This window comes from Anabrus simplex, chromosome 3, assembly GCF_040414725.1.
Source record: "Anabrus simplex isolate iqAnaSimp1 chromosome 3, ASM4041472v1, whole genome shotgun sequence".
Taxonomy (NCBI): Eukaryota; Metazoa; Arthropoda; class Insecta; order Orthoptera; family Tettigoniidae; genus Anabrus; species Anabrus simplex.
The window spans coordinates 129,074,654-129,097,491 of NC_090267.1; the positions used below are offsets into that span (position 1 = coordinate 129,074,654).

The window sequence follows — 22,838 nt, forward strand, 5'->3', positions numbered from 1 at the left end:
GCGGCCGTGACCATTAAAGTACAACCCCAGCATTTGCCTGGTGTGAAAATGGGAAACCACGGGAAACCATCTGTAGGACTGTCGACAGTGGGATTCGAACCCACTATCTCCTGAATGCAAGCTCACAACTGCGCGCCCCCCCTAACCGCACAGCAATTTCCTGCCTGTCTCTAATAGTTTATGTTGTCAGGTATGACGTCATCACTCCTCAGTCAACCTCTAAATTTGTTTGACGTGCTCTCGTCGTATATAGTGCACTATTCAATGTTTTATATCTTGCGCAATAGTACAAGAACGCAGTATTTTCGCACCTTATCTTGTTCCCCGCACCTTAATGAGTAAATATTTAAGAGTGCTAACAGGTGAACTGGCGATGGTCCGCTCCTTTACCGTAACCGGAATCGGTCTGAATCCCTTTACACATAGAGCAAAATCCCTTCTTCTCAGAGGGACTCTGGTGCTCCCATATAGACTATCTAGCACGTTGTGTCAATACGCGGATTACTTAAGGTTACTATTCCCATTTTCTGTTGGCAATAACTCCACCCCAAGAGTGAATCAGTTCATTAGACTTGAAGCAATAAGCCCTTGTCATATGACAATTTAAAGGTTTGAAAAGATTTTGCACTTATTAAGTATGCATACTGTACTTTTGCCCATATGGTAGATCAATAAATACACTGACCGACAGAGCAAATGCAACACCAAGAAGGAGTGGTTCGAAAGGGATGAAAGTTGGGGAAAAAACAGAGACGGCACGGACGAATAATTGATGTTTATTTCAAACCGATATGCAGGTTACACAATGCGCACGGCATCGACTCAGTAGGATGTAGGACCACCGCGAGCGGCGATGCACGCAGAAACACGTCGAGGTACAGAGTCAATAAGAGTGCGGATGGTGTCCTGAGGGATGGTTCTCCATTTTCTGTCAACCATTTGCCACAGTTGGTCGTCCGTACGAGGCTGGGGCAGAGTTTGCAAACGGCGTCCAATGAGATCCCACACGTGTTCGATTGGTGAGAGATCCGGAGAGTACGCTGGCCACGGAAGCATCTGTACACCTCGTAGAGCCTGTTGGGAGATGCGAGCAGTGTGTGGGCGGGCATTATCCTGCTGAAACAGAGCATTGGGCAGCCCCTGAAGGTACGGAAGTGCCACCGGCTGCAGCACATGCTGCACGTAGCGGTGGGCATTTAACGTGCCTTGAATACGCACTAGAGGTGACGTGGAATCATACGCAATAGCGCCCCAAACCATGATGCCGCGTTGTCTAGCTGTAGGGCGCTCCACAGTTACTGCCGGATTTGACCTTTCTCCACGCCGACGCCACACTCGTCTGCGGTGACTATCACTGACAGAACAGAAGCGTGACTCATCGGAGAACACGACGTTCCGCCATTCCCTCATCCAAGTCGCTCTAGCCCGGCACCATGCCACGCGTGCACGTCTATGCTGTGGAGTCAATGGTAGTCTTCTGAGCGGACGCCGGGAGTGCAGGCCTCCTTCAACCAATCGACGGGAAATTGTTCTGGTCGATATTGGAACCGCCAGGGTGTCTTGCACATGCTGAAGAATGGCGGTTGACGTGGCGTGCGGGGCTGCCACCGCTTGGCGGCGGAATCGCCGATCATCGCGTGCTGACGTCACTCGGGCTGCGCCTGGACCCCTCGCACGTACCACATGTCCCTGCGCCAACCATCTTCGCCACAGGCGCTGCACCGTGGACACATCCCTATGGGTATCGGCTGCGATTTGACGAAGCGACCAACCTGCCCTTCTCAGCCCGATCACCATACCCCTCGTAAAGTCGTCTGTCTGCTGGAAATGCCTCCGTTGACGGCGGCCTGGCATTCTTAGCTATACACGTGTCCTGTGGCACACGACAACACGTTCTACAATGACTGTCGGCTGAGAAATCACGGTACGAAGTGGGCCATTCGCCAACGCCGTGTCCCATTTATCGTTCGCTACGTGCGCAGCACAGCGGCGCATTTCACATCATGAGCATACCTCAGTGACGTCAGTCTACCCTGCAATTGGCATAAAGTTCTGACCACTCCTTCTTGGTGTTGCATTTGCTCTGTCAGTCAGTGTAAATCCGGACATGTTCATTCCATTTAGAGAAACTTGTAAAAATACTCTGTATTATCGCCATATTAATAAATTTAAATATTTATGAAAATTGCCGCTCCACTAAATAAATTAAATGTAGAAATGAAATGGCTAGAAATTCTTCCTGCAAATTCAAAAAAGTTCTCCCCTGAAGTTAATTGAAATGTGTAAGGCAATGCCTGACCTGTGTTAGTGTACGCCACAGAGACCTGAATACTGAAAGCTTCAATTGTAAAAGAAATATGAAACACCTGACATGTGGATATATTCGCCTATTGAAAGTTCTCTGGATTGGTCGAATACAGAATGATAACATCTTGAAAAGAATGGGGAAACCGAGAAAATTAATCCAAGCAAAGAAACATTTAGGCCCCCTAATGAGGAATCCCAAAGATATTACATGCTTCAAGGCAAGTTATTTACCGTGGTTTGGTGGATTAGCAGAGGTGAAAGAAGGTGCAGGGATGAATAGGTCTCAATATTCGAAATTAAAGTTAATTTAACAAGGTTATATTTTCTTTCCAAGATCAAGAAATAACAAATATAACAGGTACTCAGTAGCTTAACAACAAATCGAGAGTGTACAATTACAGTGTTACAGGACTTGGGCTCCGAGAGCCAGACACACAATTCTTGAGCTATAAGCCCAACCTTACGATACACAAGATTCAACAAAGGGGCAGAAGACCCCAATCATGCCCAGAAGCTCTTGCTCCCAATTACACAGTAAAGCCTCCTCGAGGCACGCAGAAACAAATTTTAAGAAAGAGCAACCCGCTCCTAAAGTTCAAGCCTATCAAAGGCCACACCAAACTCCACTTCAAGCTGTCCTCTAAGGACATACACACAGGGGTAAAAAATACCCAACCTACTGAGGCCTATTCAGTGAAGAAACAGAAATATTACATGGCCTCCACAATACCAACTTGAGAGGAGGCAAAACTGCACTCCAAATACACCTTATTAAAACCTACTTGGCACTAGGCCACTAATGCAAGGGCTAATCCCATACTAAAGAGGTGACTTATATAAGAAAACGATTTACATTACATTACAAGGGAAGAAACGGTTGTGAAAATAAGTTCACCTCAACGCAATATGAGTGGGAGCTCGAGAGGGTTAAGCACTCTCTATCCCAATATGTAGTTACAGAGGCAGAATTTAAATCAAAAGTCTTTTACATTTAAGAGGAAAGTTACATGGTAAAGATTTCGTACCCGCCCCGAGGGTTAAACTGCTGAGCTGGCAAGAAAATAAGTTATAAAACGGCCATTACCTGGTGGTTGAACTGCTGCCCGAAGAAAGAGGCGCTTCCCGCCCCCTGCTACATAATTTACACAATGATAGGTGTTACTGAAGTGGCGCGGAGACCCGAAAATCAGCAGTTTATATAACCTCGTGGAAAGTTCGAGGCGTTTCGTGAATGACAACACCCGCCCACAAGCATTTTATTGGATAATGGCAAAAACTACTACACCAGATGAAGAAGAAACACCTTATTGGTGGAAAATTAATTACAGAAATTCCTTATTGGTCAAATTCAAAACTGGCGGATAGAAAGGGTTAACATTGCCAACTTAAACAATGGCAGAAAGAAATTTAATAAAGAACAAACTTATAAGTACTAAATTTCTTCAAAAAAAAGGTTCCTTCACTTCGCACTAGGGTGCAGCATTGTAGTTCTTAAGTAGTGTCCTCTGGAAGAGAATGTTCGCACTTCTTGCTACAGATAAAACAAAAATGAATCGAAACTGACATAGTTCAGAACACTTCAGAATTTATAGTAATGACATCTTCTGAGAAATCGTTGAATTAATATGGAAGTTAAAGTTCAGGCTTCCTCCAGAAGAGGAGTTTTAACTGGCGCAAAGTTTGGATTAGCGGCGTGGAGGTGTACCACCCGGTACACTCCCATATAGACTATCTAGCACGTTGTGTCAATACGCGGATTACTTAAGGTTACTATTCCCATTTTCTGTTGGCAATAACTCCACCCCAAGAGTGAATCAGTTCATTAGACCTGAGGCAATAAGCCCTTGTCATATGACAATTTAAAGGTTTGAAAAGATTTTGCACTTATTAAGTATGCATACTGTACTTTTGCCCATATGATATATCAATAAATAAATCCGGACATGTTCATTCCATTTAAAGAAACTTGTAAAAATACTCTGTATTATCGCCATATTAATAAATTTAAATATTTATGAAAATTGCCGCTCCACTAAATAAATTAAATGTAGAAATGAAATGGCTAGAAATTCTTCCTGCAAATTCAAAAAAGTTCTCCCCTGAAATTAATTGAAATGTGTAAGGCAATGCCTGACCTGTGTTAGTGTACGCCACAGAGACCTGAATACTGAAAGCTTCAATTGTAAAAGAAAATATGAAACACCTGACATGTGGATATATTCGCCTATTGAAAGTTCTCTGGATTGGTCGAATACAGAATGATAACATCTTGAAAAGAATGGGGAAACCGAGAAAATTAATCCAAGCAAAGAAACATTTAGGCCCCCTAATGAGGAATCCCAAAGATATTACATGCTTCAAGGCAAGTTATTTAGCAAAGAGAAATATCTTGGCAGAAAAACATACAATATTGGACATCAATGAGAACAGCTGGTGAACTCCTTGCAGTTGCTGATCGAATAAAATTCCAGCATGTGATCGCCAATATCCAGCAGTGGATAGGTAGTGGAAGAAGAAAAAGACCTAACTCCGAAAATGTCGTAATAGGGCTAAACTTACATAAAAATACAAATGTCAATAGGGTATCCCTTAAAATACCGTATTTACTTTATTTTATCAACTAATTGTTGCCTCCTGAATATCAACTTATATCCTTAACCACTCACTAGGTAATTATTTGTTTCAGGTTGGTTTCAATGGAGGAAATGGAACAGGAGCCTTCGAGTATAGTCTATTCTCCCAGTCTCCAAGCTTGCTCCGAATAGCAAAGGAAGGCTGTGGTAACGGTTTTCCCGGAAGACACATATTCCGTATTGATGAGCAGGTCGCCTTGGCCAGCTGTATAAACACACTCTGACCTCAATAAAACATGATGATTGTAACTCTCATTGCGCATGATAAATTGTGAAGTCAGTATTGTATCTTCTCCATATGTTCAAATTACAGAGAAACCCCGATTAATCGAATCTCAAGGAAAGAGGAGACAACTTTCGGATAATCAAGGTTTCAATCTAACTAGGTAAAATGAAATAAATTTGATTTATTAAGATTTCGTGCAAGTTTTCACTAATTGTAGAGACTATTCATATTTTTAAGTAAGTCATTCTCAAATGTAATATACTACTTACTTGTAAAATATTTTATTCTTTATAAAACCAGTTTTAAAGATTCTGATGATGATGATTTAACAGCTAGGTCATCGGCCCCTAATGGTACGAGGTACAGCGAAATGAAACTATAATTAAAATTTCGAAATGTATCCACTGACTAGAATCTAAAACGAATGGTGATGATAAATGACCATGAATCCAATCCATGGATCCAATTCGTAATGCCTTGTTTTCTTAGATGATGCTTTTTGTCCAAAGGGGTCCAAAATCCAGGTCACCGGTCCCTCATAATGGTGCTGAAAAATGAAATGTCGTATGGCTTTTAATGCCGGGATATCCCAGGACGGGTTCGGCTCGCCAGGTGCAGGTCTTTCTATTTGACACCCGTAGGCGACCTGCGCGTCGTGATGAGGATGAAATGATGATGAAGACAACACATACACCCAGCCCCCGTGCCATTGGAATTAATCAATTAAGGTTTAAATCCCCGACCCGGCCGGGAATCGAACCCGGGACCCTCTGAACCGAAGGCCAGTACGCTGACCGTTCAGCCAACGAGTCGGACTACTCACAGGTAACGCAGACCCAGGGTGTTCTTCGTATACTGGTACTATTCACAGGTAACGCAGACCGAGGGTGTTCCTCGTATAATGGTACTATTCACAGGTAACGCAGACCCAGGGTGTTCCTCGTATAATGGTACTACTCACAGGTAACGCAGACCCAGGGTGTTCCTCGTATAATGGTACTACTCACAGGTAACGCAGACCAAGGGTGTCCATCGTATAATGGTACTACTCACAGGTAACGCAGACCCAGAGTGTTCCTCGTATAATGGTACTACTCACAGGTAACGCAGACCCAGGGTGTTCCTTGTATAATGGTACTACTCACAGGTAACGCAGACCCAGGGTGTTCCTCGTATAATGGTACTAGTCACAGGTAACGCAGACCCAAGGTGTTCCTCACATAATAGAACTAATCACAGGTAACGCAGACCCAAGGTGTTCCTCACATAGTAGAACTAATCACAGGTAATGTACACCGACAGTGTTTCTATTTTCCGTTCCCACATATTGAATAATTTGTACGAAATACAATCGCACACAAGAGAAACAAATAAAGCCTACAGCAAATGAAGATTTAAAAAAACATATAGAACACGGTCTCAGTACACGAGATCAGCATAACTACGGCAAACCAAAAATTAAAATAAATACCTTACATTCCAAAGAATAGAACCAACATATTCTATATAATGAAAATCATTGACTCTGAGCAGAGAGTCGCGTAGGGTGGACGATAAATCCATTTGATAAACCACACAAATTCTAGTGCAATCATTCTGTAGCTTAACATTTCCACCTTCCTCGCATCAGACATTGTTGTCTCTCGCAGAAAGCGGAAGGCAAGAAATGTCACAAGAGAGAAATGCTTCGTCAGATATTGATGGCATGAGACGCCATCTCTCAAAGAGAAGCTAATGATACGTCATCTTTGAGAATATTACAAATTGATACGTTCGAGACATTGCCGCGAGAGCGACGTCAGAATGGTGCAACACAAGGACAAACTTGGTGTGGCACAGACTGTATCTTAATTAAGGCCACGGCCGTTACCTTCCTAATCCTAGCACTTTCCCACCGTTGCGTCACCGTTAGTGCGATGTTTAAAACCACTAGCAAATAATAAGATGAAGTAGTATTTCGTGACTGGACGATAACACATGAGTCCAACCACACCTTTCAAGAAGAAGAAGAAGAAGAAGATGAAGTAGTAGGCGTTGATCTCTGAATCAGATTTGTTGTGGTTAGGGCAGTATGTTATTGATATAAACGTCTGTAGAACATTTCATTTCTTAGCCACATTCTGAATAATTAACCTGCAAAATAATGGATTATGTCGATGAGATTGGATTATTAATAAATTGCTCATTATACAAATGTTTTATCGTAGGTGAATTTATTAGAAAGCGTGCGGAAAATGAGCCCGAAAAATGATTTCACATTCATTACAGGAAAACAATTTTATGCAGTAGTTTTCTTTAAGGAAAAACACCTTTCCGCACTTTGTCAGAAAACACTAAAAAAATATCTACAGTTAATCTGAATTAAAATAAAGTGTGCTATTGTAGGGTGCATCATTGTGTGAACCATCTACATTGTAATTTCGTTTTCGACTGTTACAATGGCTGAAAATACATTATCCATAACACCACTCGATTTTTCAAGATAGCGTGGGAATAGCTGTTCTTGCCTTTTTAGCACACTGGTACCTCTTCCTCCTCCTCGCAGTCTCCACTATCATCACCTTCCGGTTGACTGACTAATTCGATTTGTGGAGGTTCCGTTGCCTTCTATAGAACCAGTTATTAATTTCGCAAACATGTCTAATATAATCAGAAAGAATGTCTTCCAAAGCTTACAAACAATGCATGTCAAACTTACTGGCCTGTAATTTTCAGCTTTATGTCTATCACCCTTTCCTTTATACACAGGGGCTATTATAGCAACTCTCCATTCATTTGGTATAGCTCCTTCGACCAAACAATAATCAAATAAGTACTTCAGATATGGTACTATATCCCAACCCGATGTCTTTAGTATATCCCCAGAAATCTTATCAATTCCAGCCGCTTTTCTGGTTTTCAACTTTTGTATCTTATTGTAAATATCGTTGTTATCATATGTAAATGTTAATACTTCTTTAGCAGTAGTCACCTCCTCTATCTGGACATTATTCTTGTAGCCAACAATCTTTACATACTGCTGACTGAATACTTCTGCCTTTTGAAGATCCTCACATACACACTCTCCTTGTTCATTAATTATTCCTGGAATGTCCTTCTTGGAACCTGTTCCTGCCTTAAAATACCTATACATACCCTTCCATTTTTCACCAAAATGTGTATGACCACCAATTATGCTTGCCATCATGTTATCCTTAGCTGCCTTCTTTGCTAGATTCAATTTCCTAGTAAGTTCCTTCAATTTCTCCTTACTTCCACAGCCATTTCTAACTCGATTTCTTTCCAGTCTGCACCTCCTTCTTAGTCTCTTTATTTCTCTATTATAATAAGGTAGGTCTTTACCATTTCTTACCAACCGCCTTTATTGAACTGATTACAATGTGGGATGGAAGGGACAAGGCCGTTGGTAGTTACAGGTGGAATGCTGGCGCCAGGTCAGTAGGATGTCACCCCCCACCCCCACCCCCCGGCCGCAGTGCATGCCTTTGTGCGGTTTGGAATGGTGTCAAACAGTTTTTGGATCCTCTCCTAAGGCATGTTCGTTCACAGTTATTGTAGCTGTCCTTCCAGATCCCGCAGGTTGGTACCTTTCATAACACCCAGATGCACTAGTCATGCTCCGAATGTCATTACTCAGCACTACCCATAACCCAGCAGCTTCCATATTGTCACAGCCATGGATGTTGACTGGAACTTGGGTGGAAGCTACACTTTACTCTGTCATATAGTTAACAGCCTCATCTCTATTACATGTCGTGTCGATAGACTTGTAAATTTGCAGAACATAGGGTAATTCGTGTAAAAGTTGCAAGCTGATGACGCTGGCAGCTTCATTTCTTGGAGCAAAAATTGCTCTTTGACACAGCCATGAGTGATCGGTGAAATGGTGTGCCCACCTATGTTTAAAATTTCAGATCTCTGCGTCCCGTAGAATTGGCTGGGCATTGAACATACACACAGGTAATAAACAGTTCTGGATATCACGGACTGAACGAAAATAGCTTCCTGTGCCACGGACTTAAAATGGCATCTTGACTGATATAATTATGTATTAGGTACTATTCCTTTCTTAAATAAAATTGTTTTTGAGGCACTGAAACAGACAGGTCTTATGGCGACGATGGGATAGGAAAGAGCTAGGAGTTCGAAGGAAGCGAATGTGTCCTTAATTAAGGTACAGTCCCAGCATTTGCCTGGTGTTAAAATTGTTAACCACGGTAAACCTTCGACAATGGGGTTTGAACCCACTACCCGCACGACCAATTCGCTCGGTTTAGTATTCTTTGTTTATGTATCTTATGATTGCGTTAGTTGAAATAAAATACGGTTCACGCCTTATTGTTGGTATAGTGAAATCCTCACATTCCCTAACATTTTAGTGAATGAAATTAATATCGGGTAAACAAGAAATAAATAATTATAATGATTAAAAATAATAAAATAATTAAGGAAAACATTCAGCCAGCGAGTCGGACTGAAAAGACAGAGAATGGTCGCTGATTTGTCTGTCTGTCTCTGTCTGTTAGGTCATCAGCCCAGAGGCTGTTTGGATCCTCAAATAGCACCACCAAAGGTTATGCGGTTATAAGGAAACTCCAAAAACCAATGGCAGCACCAAAATGAGGCGTACTAGGCAAGATGAGGAGTGAGGTAGTTTGCCATTGCTTTCCTCACTGCGTCAGAAAGTACTATTGCAGCAAGACTGACCCTATGAACAGCACCTTTCATAACACCCAGATGCACTAGTCATGCTCCGAATGTCATTACTCAGCACTACCCATAACCCAGCAGCTTCCATATTGTCACAGCCATGGATGTTGACTGGAACTTGGGTGGAAGCTACACTTTACTCTGACCTGTGCCAAGAGATGGATGCAAAAGTACTGTATCCATCAAGAAATGACAGCAGGCAGTGTCGCTGATTTAGCACACAATTTTATTACCACAAATATTCGCAAGTATTATGAGAAATATTGTACTGTTTTTGGTGATGTTATCGTATGCAAGGAGCTTTGCTGTGACCTAGACTTCGTTTAAAACACGGCGCCATCTTTACCTGTTGTATATCGAAGGCAGTGTTCTGGAACACGGTAATAACGTGAGGAAGGACTTGACGAAAACTTAGTAGTCTATAGACAGGTTGCCTGGTTACCACGGTGCAGATTTTCTGGTTTCTGTCCACGCAGTTTAAGTTAAATTGATGACACTAATTCCAGATAGATCCCCAGCCCCAAAACATATTCATATTAAATAATAATAGTAATAATAATATTAATAATTTATACTAATAACAATAATGTCCCTGGCATCACGTTAAACTGCGTCCACGAACCAAGTGATCATCAGTATAAGTGGTCCTCCTCTACCAAGTACCAACGGCCTCTTCGGAGGGCGAGTGAGCGGGTAAAGGTTCAGGGCACCCTCTTGCCCTTGGGGTGGGAAACTGCCTCTAAAGGCGGAAGAGCCACTAGATGGCCAACGGCATAGAATATTAATAAATCCATTAGCGTCTCTTCACCTATTAGGTGCGGCAACTGGTCAGCGGCTATACTCCGAGTCGGAGCGACTGCCTCAGAAAATCTTCAGGAACTCACCCACCTGATTGTACTCCGATCCATCGGAGGCAACCCATTCGCTTGAGAGCCAGCACACCATGAATCGTGCAAGTAAGAACAACATTACGCCAGGTGGTAACCAATCCACCCGCCAAGTGAAAACTAAGCCGGCAACCGGTCACTTTGTATTCTGGGAGGAGTCGGGCTTACACGAAAGAGAGAGTCGGAGCTCTCTGACAAACTTTTCGTCAAAACGCCCTTCTACATCGGCACGCTAAACATCAACACACTCCTGCAAGTAGGCAAACTTCTCAGATTAACATCAGAATTAGAACAGCAAAAAATTCAGCTACTCACCGCACAAGATACCAGATTCACTTAGTCGGAGACATCAGAATATGGTAACTACAGTATTTTCAAGAGCAAAACTACACAAACAGTAGGAAAAGCCACACCATTGTTAGGTATGGCCTTTTCTGTACACAAAAAGATCGTGAACTTCGTAGAAGAGATCCCTCCCATGAACAACAGACTAATGACCTTGCGACTTCGTTGTGCAAATCGCCACTACACCTTCGTAAATTCCAACGCATCCACCGACGACTGTAAAGATCAGAAACAAACAGAGAATATCCGGAACAAACTTGAAACCACAATTATCAAAATCCCTGCAAAACACAATCATTCTCCTCGGCGATATCAATGGTAAATTTGGTAAAGAAAATTGCTACAAAAAAGCGCAGGAAGAGTCTCAGCAACCGAAAAGACTAACAAAAACAGCGAACGCCCCATCGAGCTCTGTCAACAACACGACCTGAAAATCATGTCAGCATTCCTACCTCTCCACATGGGAATCACACAACACCTGCTGCGGCAAACACCAGATCGATCATATCGCCATCTCCTTTCCAGCACAAAACGAAGTACTGAACCTATAATTCTACGGGGAGAAAAATTTTTTTTCTCTCAATATTAATTTGGTATCAACAAGCTACTTTTATTTTTTAGGGCAGCCATGTTGCGCTCCTAAGAGCCCCGATGTCGCGTGGGAATGATCTCACTCACGGCAAGCTCGTGAAATACCGTGACACCTCGGCGGACCTCGAGTGCCCGATAATTCTTTAAATTCATGGAATTCTATATAACGAGGGATTTTGGCAATACAGCAAATAAAGAAATAAATAAGTTAAATTATTCGTAAACCCTACGTGAAGACAGAGCCCCCAGGGGAAAACATAAATGCAGTTAAGCCTAAGTACATGTCAGCGTCAGATCAGTGAACTAGCTACACGTGCCAAGGTCAATGGATGAAGAAAACGCGCGAAACGCACGGGCAGAAATAATTTATTTCCCCTGTTGTGAGTGTGGTAAAATTATACGATTAGCATCTAAAATAATTACAAGCCTGTCCGGAATTCTGGGACAAGTCTCATCAAAATCGGTCTATTGGACGCAAAATTGGCAGATTACGCAATCAAGCTTAATAGTGTGGGTAGCGTCCCTCCTGAGATTATAAAAGGAACTCCTCACCGTACATTTGTCAGTGTCGATCTGGATCTTGAAGCCGCGGGAGCTTCCGCCCGTCGTCAGTGGAAATTTGCGCCAGATTGATCTACAAATAACTAAATACATGTCCGTGGCTGAGGTCCACATACTCGGTTAGGAAGAGAAGGTGATTGAAAAAGTTCTGAACGTTTGCCGACGAACTATGAAAGTGTAGGCGTTGGTTAAATTATACACAGCAGATTTTATTATATCATCCCATGTACGTTTGAAAGTGGTAAGAGAGTTGGGGAAGCTATTCAGAGTAGTTCTGCTCCCTTTATCTGTTGAACACCTGTTTTATTGGAGTAACAGAGAGAGACAACTCTGGGAACGAGCCAGACAGTCGCAGTTGACTGCAGAACGAGGGAAGTTCGTTGTGTAAATTATAGAGAAAAGTGCGTGATTTGTGTGGTAATTTTTGTATCGTGTGGAAAAGGCAGTGTTTGTAAGAGTGAGATGTTGGAAATGATAACGTTATTTGTGAAAATGTACGGCTAAAAGGTACGAGGTCAGCTGGCGACGATGTAGCCAGAATACTGGGAATGACGTCATGTGCAGGTCTGTCTATATTTGTATTATGTTGTAGTTAGATTTCATTGTTCTGTCCCAACAAAATTTTCGCATCCGGGAGATAGTAGGTCCGAATCCCACTATCGGCAGCCCTGAGGATGGTTTTCCGTTGTTTCCCATTTTCACACCAGGCAAATGCTAGGGCTGTACCTTAATTAAGGCCACGGCTGCTTCCTTCCAACTCCTTTCCTATCCCATCGTCGCCATAAGACCTATCTGTGTCGGTGCGACGTAAAGCCCCTAGCAAAAAAAAAATTTCAAGATGATTGTCGGGTTGATATTTGTAATTATCAGGCGAAAGGTGTTGTAATTTTTGGTCAACGTGTGAAAATGTCAGTGTGCAAATCTCACGTCAAGAAACTGTAAAAAGCGACGTTTAAAATTTGGTGTTAATGTTCGATGAGATATTGTCCAAAGCGTGGAATTTTTGGGAAGTTATAAGTGTAAATTAGTCGTGGCGAATACCTAAATTTCAAAGATCAGTTGAATTCGGAAATGTTTAATATAATAATAATAATAATAATAATAATGATAATAATAATAATAATAATAATAATAATAATAATAATAATGTCTACCGCGGGATAAAGAAATTTTTCTATGTTAAAAGTGCATTTAACCAGTATATTTTTACAAGGATCGCAGGCATTTAGAAAATTTCAGTGAAATTCGATAGAGTTACATTTATTCATGGGAAGTAAAATTTCGAGACATCGTGTATATCAATGATACGAAAAATCGCGGTGTGGTCTTGAATTCTCGAGGTCCGAAAGTCATAATAATAGTAAAGTAAGAGGTGTGTTTTATAGTGGTTGTTGTTTTCACCGGAGGATTGAATGATGAAAAAGGGTCTTGGAAATATAAGAAAAAGGGATTGAGAGCGAAGAATTGATATGTATGTGGAGATGAGAGGGATAGGAATATTGAAGATGAAATGAAGCCTGGATTTTAAGTGATACCGCTGGAATAAGGCGAGGAGAATGAGTTTGAGACAAGCTATATTTTACCGAGGAAGTATTTAGGAAACAGGCTGTATTGAGACAGGCTGTAGTGTTTTCCGCTACCAATCCGAAATTTGAGACGACTACTGTGTGAAGCACCGTAGATTTCTAGTAAGATCCCAAGTGAAAAGACTCTAGTAAAAGGTTAAAAATCATGGTAGTAAACGTTCAGTGATTTGTTACGTAAAGCCCGTATGGATATTAAGATAATGTGACCTCAAGGATAAAAGAGCACTTAGGACACATGGGTGGTGTTGTATTGAATTTCGTTTCACTGGATATGTCATTGATATAAATAGTTGGAATTGACGATAGGCGATTTGTGAGTTTCTAATGCGGTAGTGATGATTATTATTTTGAAGGCATCCACTATGGTAGACGTGTGTTGGGAATTATCATTTGTTTCCCTAAAACTTCAGTGCACAGGCTGAGATTGTGTTTGGGGTGGAGAATTGTTCGTCACGTATATTTATTTTTCGAGTTCACGTATTGTAACGATATAGAGACTTACTGTATTTTTCGACTTGCATTCGTTTAATAGTAAGAGACGTTGTTCCGTTGTGTGTTATTAGTCTGACCAGGTTTAGTATTGAAATGTCAGAGTTTGTTTGAAATTGCTAGTTCGCCTGATATGTTAAGGGATGCGTAGTACGACCCATTTTGACGCCCGACGATCTTTAGGACGTCACATGTTATCCTTGGAGTTACTGATGATGAGACGTCCTAGTTCACGCCCGACGATAGAATTTGGAAGGTATCATGTACATAGAGATTAGTGTTAGGATGTACAGATTTCAAGTGAGCCCGACGATAGGTCTGGGAAGTCAGCTGCACACACTCAAGTCTCAGATTAGATGTTTCTTTTGTTTTTGCGAAGTGGCCTGGACGAATATAGCACCTACAGTAAAATATAAATTACGAAGAGGGTCAGATCGGTTATGATGAGGCCAACTAGTACGTAGGTCCAACAGCTGTTGGTGTTCCTTAAGATAACGGGGCCGCTATCGGCGAATGAGGGTTGCCCAAATGTTGGATATCGACCTGATGGAGATTAAATATTTTTACTGTAATTCTCCGTGTGTGTTGAGTTTTAATGACTTCGATGTGTTAATTTATTTTACGGACTTAATTGTTTGTCGTTTTGACGTCCGTTTCGTTTTGATAGTGTGCATATTGACACTCAGTGTATTAGTGTGAGACTTGAGTTGCGAATGCTGTTTCGATTCGTCAGCCAGTAACACTATTTTATTTTCAATCTTTGTCGTACTTTCATTTTTTTTCGTAGTTGAATTTCATTAAGTAATCAATTTATAAGTAGTGTGTTGGGACAGACAATAAATAGATAGATCTGTAATGGTAGTCATTGTTTTTCAAGGGAAAGAATTCCTTAAAGTTGTAATATTTTTCGATGTGGACTGGTAATTTTATTAAGCGTAACAAAATCATTTCTAACCTGAAAATCGGTTCGATAATAATACTTTTCAAGTGACTTTCCACTTTTTAATTAACTTCAGTGTTTGGCATTTCTTCTAAATGCATGATGAATAAGTGTTTCCTGCATTTCGCAGTTTTGTTCCTTTAGAACGACATAACGTAAGATCCTCACGGAACATGTTGTTGTTGGTTCCTTCCGAACAGCTGTTTTGGGTGATGCACATTTGGCATCGGGATTACCTTATCACTTAAGGGTGTCATGAATGACAAATACATGGTGGAATTTTATTTCAATTGTGAATGATGCTGTTAACTCGTAGTGAACACCATGCTTTCCCATAATATTTCGCAACCTATCTAAAGCAACTGATAGTCAATTTGGTTCGATTAAGGGTCCATTCGGCGGGTGTTCCGTATCCGTAAAGGGTATTCGACTGGTGGATAACCTTAATTGAGAGAAAATCAGGCGTTCTACTTGTTGAAAGTCAGATTTTCCACGGATCGTGTGGATTAACTCTCAGTTCTCGTTTGGAATAATAGGTGCCCGGTTTTCAGGTCTTCCCTTTTTCAGTTTTTCAGTTTCGCTGTCCACTAAGGTACTAACTTCTCCGAAGCAACTCTTCGATATTGTAAGAAACAAATCAACGCTATGCAATGTGACTGTGTTTGAAACATTCAAAAATAAATAATTCAATTTTTTTAAATTTCAAGAATGTATATAAAATTAATAATGTTGTCGTGCTATTTCGATTTAATAAAAGTTAATAAGCACATTTTGCTCCTCATTTCAAGTAGTTAGGCTCTCTTCTGAACCCCATCGTTTGGTTAAGATCGTGACCGAATTTATTCCCGCAACGACCCATGATTTAAGAGTTCTAGATTGTTCTACTGTAGCAGCCGTGGCCGACCAACGATGGAATGGTAAGTTCAAGGGTTCAGTACACTACGTTCAAGTCCGCACAGGAGCTAACATTGACTCGGACAGGCATCTAAAAAGAATCAAAGTGAAATTTAACTCAAAAGGCTTCTACCAAAAATCCAAGGCAAACAAAAAATTGGACATAACACAAACAAGAATATCACATCTCAGTGAAACGTGGGATAAAATCCCAGCAAGAACTTGAAACGAATTCCACGACAAAATCATGAAGAGTGCATCAGAACAAATCACACTACAGAAAAAGAACAGACACCCTGTTTGGAACACCGAATGTGACCAAGCCATACTGAACAGAAAAAACGCATACCAAAAGTTCATCAGCAACCGCACACCTCAAAACGAGAAAAAAAATCCCGCAAAGTCCGCAGACAGACCTCTAAACTCATCGGAAAAACCAAGAGGAAATGCCTGGAAGACCAACTGTAGTCGACCGAACAAGACTTCCGCAACTACAATACCAGAGATTTTTACAGCGTCTTCCGCAACAGATTGAATGTGTACATGCCCAAGTACCTCTTCTTCAGAAAACAAAAAGGAAAATTGGCACTCCCAGATGAAGAAAACACCAAGGAACTCGCGAGATACTTCGAGTCACTATTCAACTGCCCAGAACCAACAGAAAGGTTTCCACATAAACCCCACCCAAACCCAAACCAAGACTCACCCCTACCGACACAAGAGGATATACACCGACACATCAACGACTGAAAAAACAAGGCATCCGGAGACGACGGCATCGTAGCAGAGCTTCTTAAACATCTAGGAAATAATTCACTCCAAGAACTCACACAAACCATACAAGAAATTTGGACAACGGAAAAAGTACCAGAAAATGTGACAAACGCCCTCCTCGTTCTACTTCACAAAATAGGTAACCGAACAGATGTGAAGCATTACAGGGGAATTTCCCTGGTGCAAGTCGCATACAAAATCCTTTCCGCAGCCCTCCTCTAAAGAAGACAGGAACAACTAGAGCCATTCATAGGCGAATACCAAGCGGGCTTTAGGTCCCACAGATCCTGTGCAGAACAGAACAGATACTCAATCTGAAAACCATCTTGAAAGTACGACACACCAGTAAACAAACCACAATCTGCACCTTCGTAGACTTCCAGAAAGCATACGACTCCGTTGACCGGCAATCCCTCTTCCGAACACTGAGTGAATACGGACTGGACAACAAGACTCAAAAAACCATCAGACTCTCACCAACACAATCTATCAAGTAAAATTCATGGGAAATATATCTGAAAATTTTCAGATAAAAACCACTGTCCGACAAGGAAATGGACTTTCCCCACTACTCTTTAACACAGCCCTGGACAACATCATGAGAGAACGGGAACAAGCTCTAAAAGCTCAAGGAAATTGGCATCCATTAAGTATGACAATAAAACATGTAAAAATCTCCTGTCTCGCTTTCGCAGATGATCTCGTGATCCTCGCAACAAACGAACAACGGGCAATCAGCCAAATCGAAATCCTCAAGAAATGCTCAGAAAAAAATTCAATCTACAAATCTCCTTCTCAAAAACCAAGGTAGTGTGTAACCATTGCAACTTCCTGGATTTTAACATGAAATTTCGCACAATCAAAAAAGTAACTGAGCTCCGATATCTCGCAGAAATTGTAGTACCAACAGGAAAAGAACAGAAGGCCCTCGAGGCCCGCATCCAGAAAATGAAGAGAGCCCTCGGCCGAACTCAAAACATTTACAACAAAAAATGCCTCTCAATCTTCACCAAAATTCGACATTAGAACACCGTGATCAAACCTGACATACTATACGCGAGTGAAACACCGGATCTCCACAGAAAAACATTACTCGAAGACATCCGGAAAGAGGAACGTAAATTCATCAGAAAAATGCACGGCCCAAAACTGACTGACGAAGGATACCGACTGTAGTCTCATACGAAAACCGAGGAGCTCTCAAACCTTGCGGCCGACATGAGAAAAAAGACGCCTGAAATTTTACGGACACATCAAACGCCTTCCAGAAAACAGACTGACAAGAATCTTACGAGAGGCAACAGAAAACATCAAAACAAATAGGTGGACATCGGAAATCCGCCAAGACCTGGAAAAATCAGGAATCAAAGTGGCCGACATCGCAGACCGAACCTGCTACAGAACGAAAGTCAGCAAGTGGGAAGTAGAGTCAGAGAGAAACCACAAGAAGAAGACTGGAGCCAAGTGAACAGAAGAACGAAGAACCACGATGAGAGTAAAATTGAAGGCTACCTGGCAAAGAAGGAAAGGCACAACTACTAAGTGAGCTTTGCGTGATCAGTTTTCTGGTCTTTTTCGCATCCAATAATGATAATAATAATAATAATAATAATAATAATAATAATAATAATAATAATAATAATAATAATAATAATAATAATAATAATAATAATAATAATAATAATAATAATAATAATAATAATATAATTGCTTTTACGACCCATTAACTACTTTTGGGCGGTTTTCGGAGACGCCAAGGTTTCGGAATATTGCCTCGCAGGAATTCTTTTACGTGCCAGTACGTCTAACGACACGAGGCTGACGTATTTGAGCACCTTCAAATACCACCAAACTGAGACAGGATCGAACCTGCCAAGATGGGGTCGGAGGCCAGCACGTGAACTGTCTGAGCCACTCAGCCCGGCTTATCCATATTAAAACTAATTTGTGAGAGGTATGAAACGAACGACCTAGACTGATACACTGAGGTGATCAATGTTCAGATTCAAAGGCTCAGAACAACATGAAAATATTTTGTTAAGAAGGAAGCCATAGGAAGCCTCCGTGGCTCAGGCGGCAGAGCGCCGGCCTCTCACTGCTGGATACCATGGTTCAAATCCCGGTCACTCCATGTGAGATTTGCGCTGGACAAAGCGAAGGCAAGACAGGTTTTTCTCCGGGTACTCCGGTTTTCCCTGCCATATTTCATTCCAGCAACACTCTTCAATATCATTGCTCCAGAGAAGTGCGACAGGCTTCGGCAGCCGGCATATATTCTATCCTTGCCGCTAGATGGGGGCAACATTCATTTCATTCCTGACGCGGTCGAATGACTGGAAACAGGCTGTGGATTTTCATTTTCAAGAAGGAAGCCATATTTTGCAGTGTCGATTCAGTTAATGTAAGATTAAATCTTTTCCTTCTGCGGAACACTAATTAAAACACCTACAACACTCTAATATACGGTACCTGTAAAATACTTTAATAGTGTTTTTACAGGTATGTTATAGCGTTACAATTAGTATTTTAGACAGACTATAAAGCTTTAAACTTACACGAAAAACAGAAACATTCCTTCATTTCTGATCGATACCCCCTTAACCTTCGGAAAACGCAGGAAAGCAGCCTGATACGGTAACTCATACGGGAAACTAAAAACAAACAAACAAAAAAAAAAAGGAAACCTTACTTGATGATGGGCGCCGATCTCTGTGAGTAGGCACAAGAAGGAGACGGAGAAGAAACTCGCAGATGCCAGAGTGATGGAGGCTGAACCCCCAAAAGTGATCTAGAATGGCTTATTATCTGGTTATTATCTGAAAAAATGTCTGGCAATATAATACCACAATTGGTTATGGGTGTCATGTTATTTTTATACACAATCGGGAAAGTTGGCCGTGCGGTTAGGGGCGCATAGCTGTGAGCTTGCATCCGGGAGATAGAGGGTTCGAACCCCGCTGTCGGCAGCCCTGAATATGGTTTTCCGTGGTTTCCCATTTTCGAACCAGGCAAATTCTGAAGCTATATAATGTAGGCCACGGCCGCTTCCTTCCTACTCCTAGCCCTTTCCTATCCCATCGTCGCCGTAAGAGCTAAGTGTGTCGGTGCGATGTAAAGCAAATAATTGCAAATTTTATGCACGAATATCACTTTGCTCAGGTCTGAATGACTGAGGATGAAATCCTTTCGTATTTATATCAAAATAAACATCAAGAACTTTCGAAATGGCTCTGGAAGGCTCTATAGAGCCCAGTCACGTCGACTACTGCTTCAGCCATCTACCAGCAATGATTTTATAGTCCAGACCCAGATATTACGATTTTTCCACGTCGTGTACATATGTCTCTGGCAGACACAACCAATAAGGACAGGATCTCCTTTGCTAGTAGGGAGTCCTTTCCTAATAAGTAAACTACCATTCTATCCAGCCTATAAAAGATCATGTAAACCATACACGTGAACTGTAGAATGAGGACGACAGGACTGCAGAACTACTGGTTTTCCCATATGCATATACCTCACAGTATTTATTTCTGAATAATAGAATGAAACGAAACAGGCTCAAGTGTTTATTTCTTAATAAATGCGAATTGCGAAATAACTGGAATTATATTTCAACGATAAGATAAATTAAGTACTTTACAAGGACGATTTTATATTATTTCTATTTACTGATGAATGATCACGTGAGAGCAAATGCAGTTCTCGTTAAAAATAGAAAACAACTATATTCTTCTAATCTACTTTATATTAGCAAATAGTGGCAATCATTACCGAAATAAATGTTTTTATTTATAAGGAGTCGTTTTCCTAATAAGCAATATACCATTCTATGTAGCCTATATAGGATAATGAAAGCCAGATTTCTACTCAAACTGAAAAATGATTTTGGTTCATTTCTATGCACACCATTATCCAAACTATAGGATACCTCGGAGTTAAGAAAGTTAATTAATGTAAATTTTAAGACAAAAGAGTAGAAGTACGCCTCACTCCAAGCAAATGGTGCGTTCCTCACCGCAGAGGTACCCTCCCCAAGGCAGAGAGGTGAGGCATAGAAAGTCCACCTTAAATGACCATAAATCCCCATACTGCGGATGAGTAAGTTTTTCCTTGTCCACGATGGTAGAGTATTGGTACATCAGTACCACTTGAAACTAAATTTCGCGAGATTATAGTATTCCAAAATATAAATACGTGGGAGAGATTCTTCCTTCGCCCTTACCATTGAGAATGAAAAGGAGGTTCTAAAAGAAAGGGTAAGGAAGAGGGAGATGGCTCTCTGACTGTCATGGAACTTACAGATACATTTCCATTCTAGTCGAATAAACAAATGTACGGCGGTTGAAACGGAACGCCTCTTTACAGAAAAATATTGATAAGAGTGACGGATCTAGACACTGACAGTGACTGAAGTATGAGCGATGCTAGTAATGCCATTCCTTATACAGCCAGTGCCTATTTGAAATAAACGAAAGTGTCGCTCATAGGGTCGGTTGGTGCATGCATTTTAGTGGGCTTACCAGACTGATATGTAATTGGAACGTCTGGTTCGGTGAGGAGAGCAAAGGGAAACCACCCCAGTCCTCATATCTCCAGTATGCCTCTTTAGTGACGCCTAGGTAGTCTATGACAGCTGATGGTGAACTGTTGAGGATTCAACCAGCCTTCGGGACGAGTACTCGACACTTATTTATTATTATTTTATTATTATTATTTATTATTATTATTATTATTAATTATTATTATTATTATTATTATTATTATTATTATTATTATTATTATTTTATTATTATTATTATTAACAGTATTTTTTCACGTCAGATGGCCTTAGGTTTATGACGTGTAGGAAATATCTAATAATTTATAGCCAAGTTTTCTTATCAGTATACACTCCGCCTATTGACCTACTTCCATCTCATCAACTGCATTAGTTTTGGAAAAATGGGGATAGTAAAATTAAGGAAAATAAAACTGAAGCTTCAGCTGACCATTATAAAGTTATAAAAACGACTGTTTACCTAAAAAGTCGGAATGTACAGACAAAGTAGATTATATACAAATATAAAGAATAGAATTTGTCTACAAATTATAGGGCCATTATTTAACACTATGGTATATTATCAGTAATGTAAAACGACCTGGACATCTGCCGTACCACACTTAGAACACAGAGACAATGCATTTACCGTAAAGTCTTCACATGGTAATGTCATGTATTTCATATATTTCTGCTCAGTACTAGCAATTACTGGACGCGGGGTGTAACCACCTGACCGTGTGATTATCTTGCCACGCCCTACTATAGAGTAGCTGAACGGTCGACACCACCAAAATGCTGGTCTGAAGAAGGTATTTCTAATCAATAACACTAATCTGCGATGGTTTCATTGCCACCATCCTGCATTGTTTTCTAGTATGCATCCCGAATCAGGATCTGACGTTAATTTTCTCACATCACATCACATTTCTTTAAAATATGATATTATGTTTTTTACGTTTTAATATTATCAGACAAAGTAGGGGTCCGCATACTACGAAAAACGTAAAATTAAGCAATTTACTCAATTTTTCTGATACTTGAAGGTCTAAAAGGCCCGAAAACGTTTCAAATTGTGAGTCTTAGATAGCTCTATCAAACCCAGATAATGATGATTAAGAAAAGGATTGTAATTTTTAGGGGTAAAACATATATTCTCATACTTTATTATATTTTATTTACCTAAAATTCGTAGCTGTAGTTGTTTTCAACATTGAGTTGTTTGCCTGAAGGGATTTTGTGGCTTTGATGTGCACATGCACTGGCTATGTTGTTAGTAGAAATGTTGAAGATTTCCTGATTCATTTTTAATGCGATCTCCTGCAACCATTTGGCAACCCTGAACAATCATGCTC

General features: G+C 40.8%; 1 protein-coding gene across 1 annotated transcript in view; it reads left to right on the forward strand.

The window, feature by feature from the left end:
* The window catches only part of LOC136867096 (protein mesh), a 49,384-nt gene extending 44,028 nt beyond the window's left edge, over nucleotides 1-5,356 (forward strand). Inside the window, exon 5 of the mRNA XM_067144197.2 lies at nucleotides 4,994-5,356. Coding sequence (XP_067000298.2) covers nucleotides 4,994-5,164 — 171 coding nt within the window. The 3' untranslated portion in view covers nucleotides 5,165-5,356. The remainder of the gene's footprint in view (nucleotides 1-4,993) is intronic.
* The last annotated feature ends 17,482 nt before the right edge of the window (nucleotides 5,357-22,838 follow it).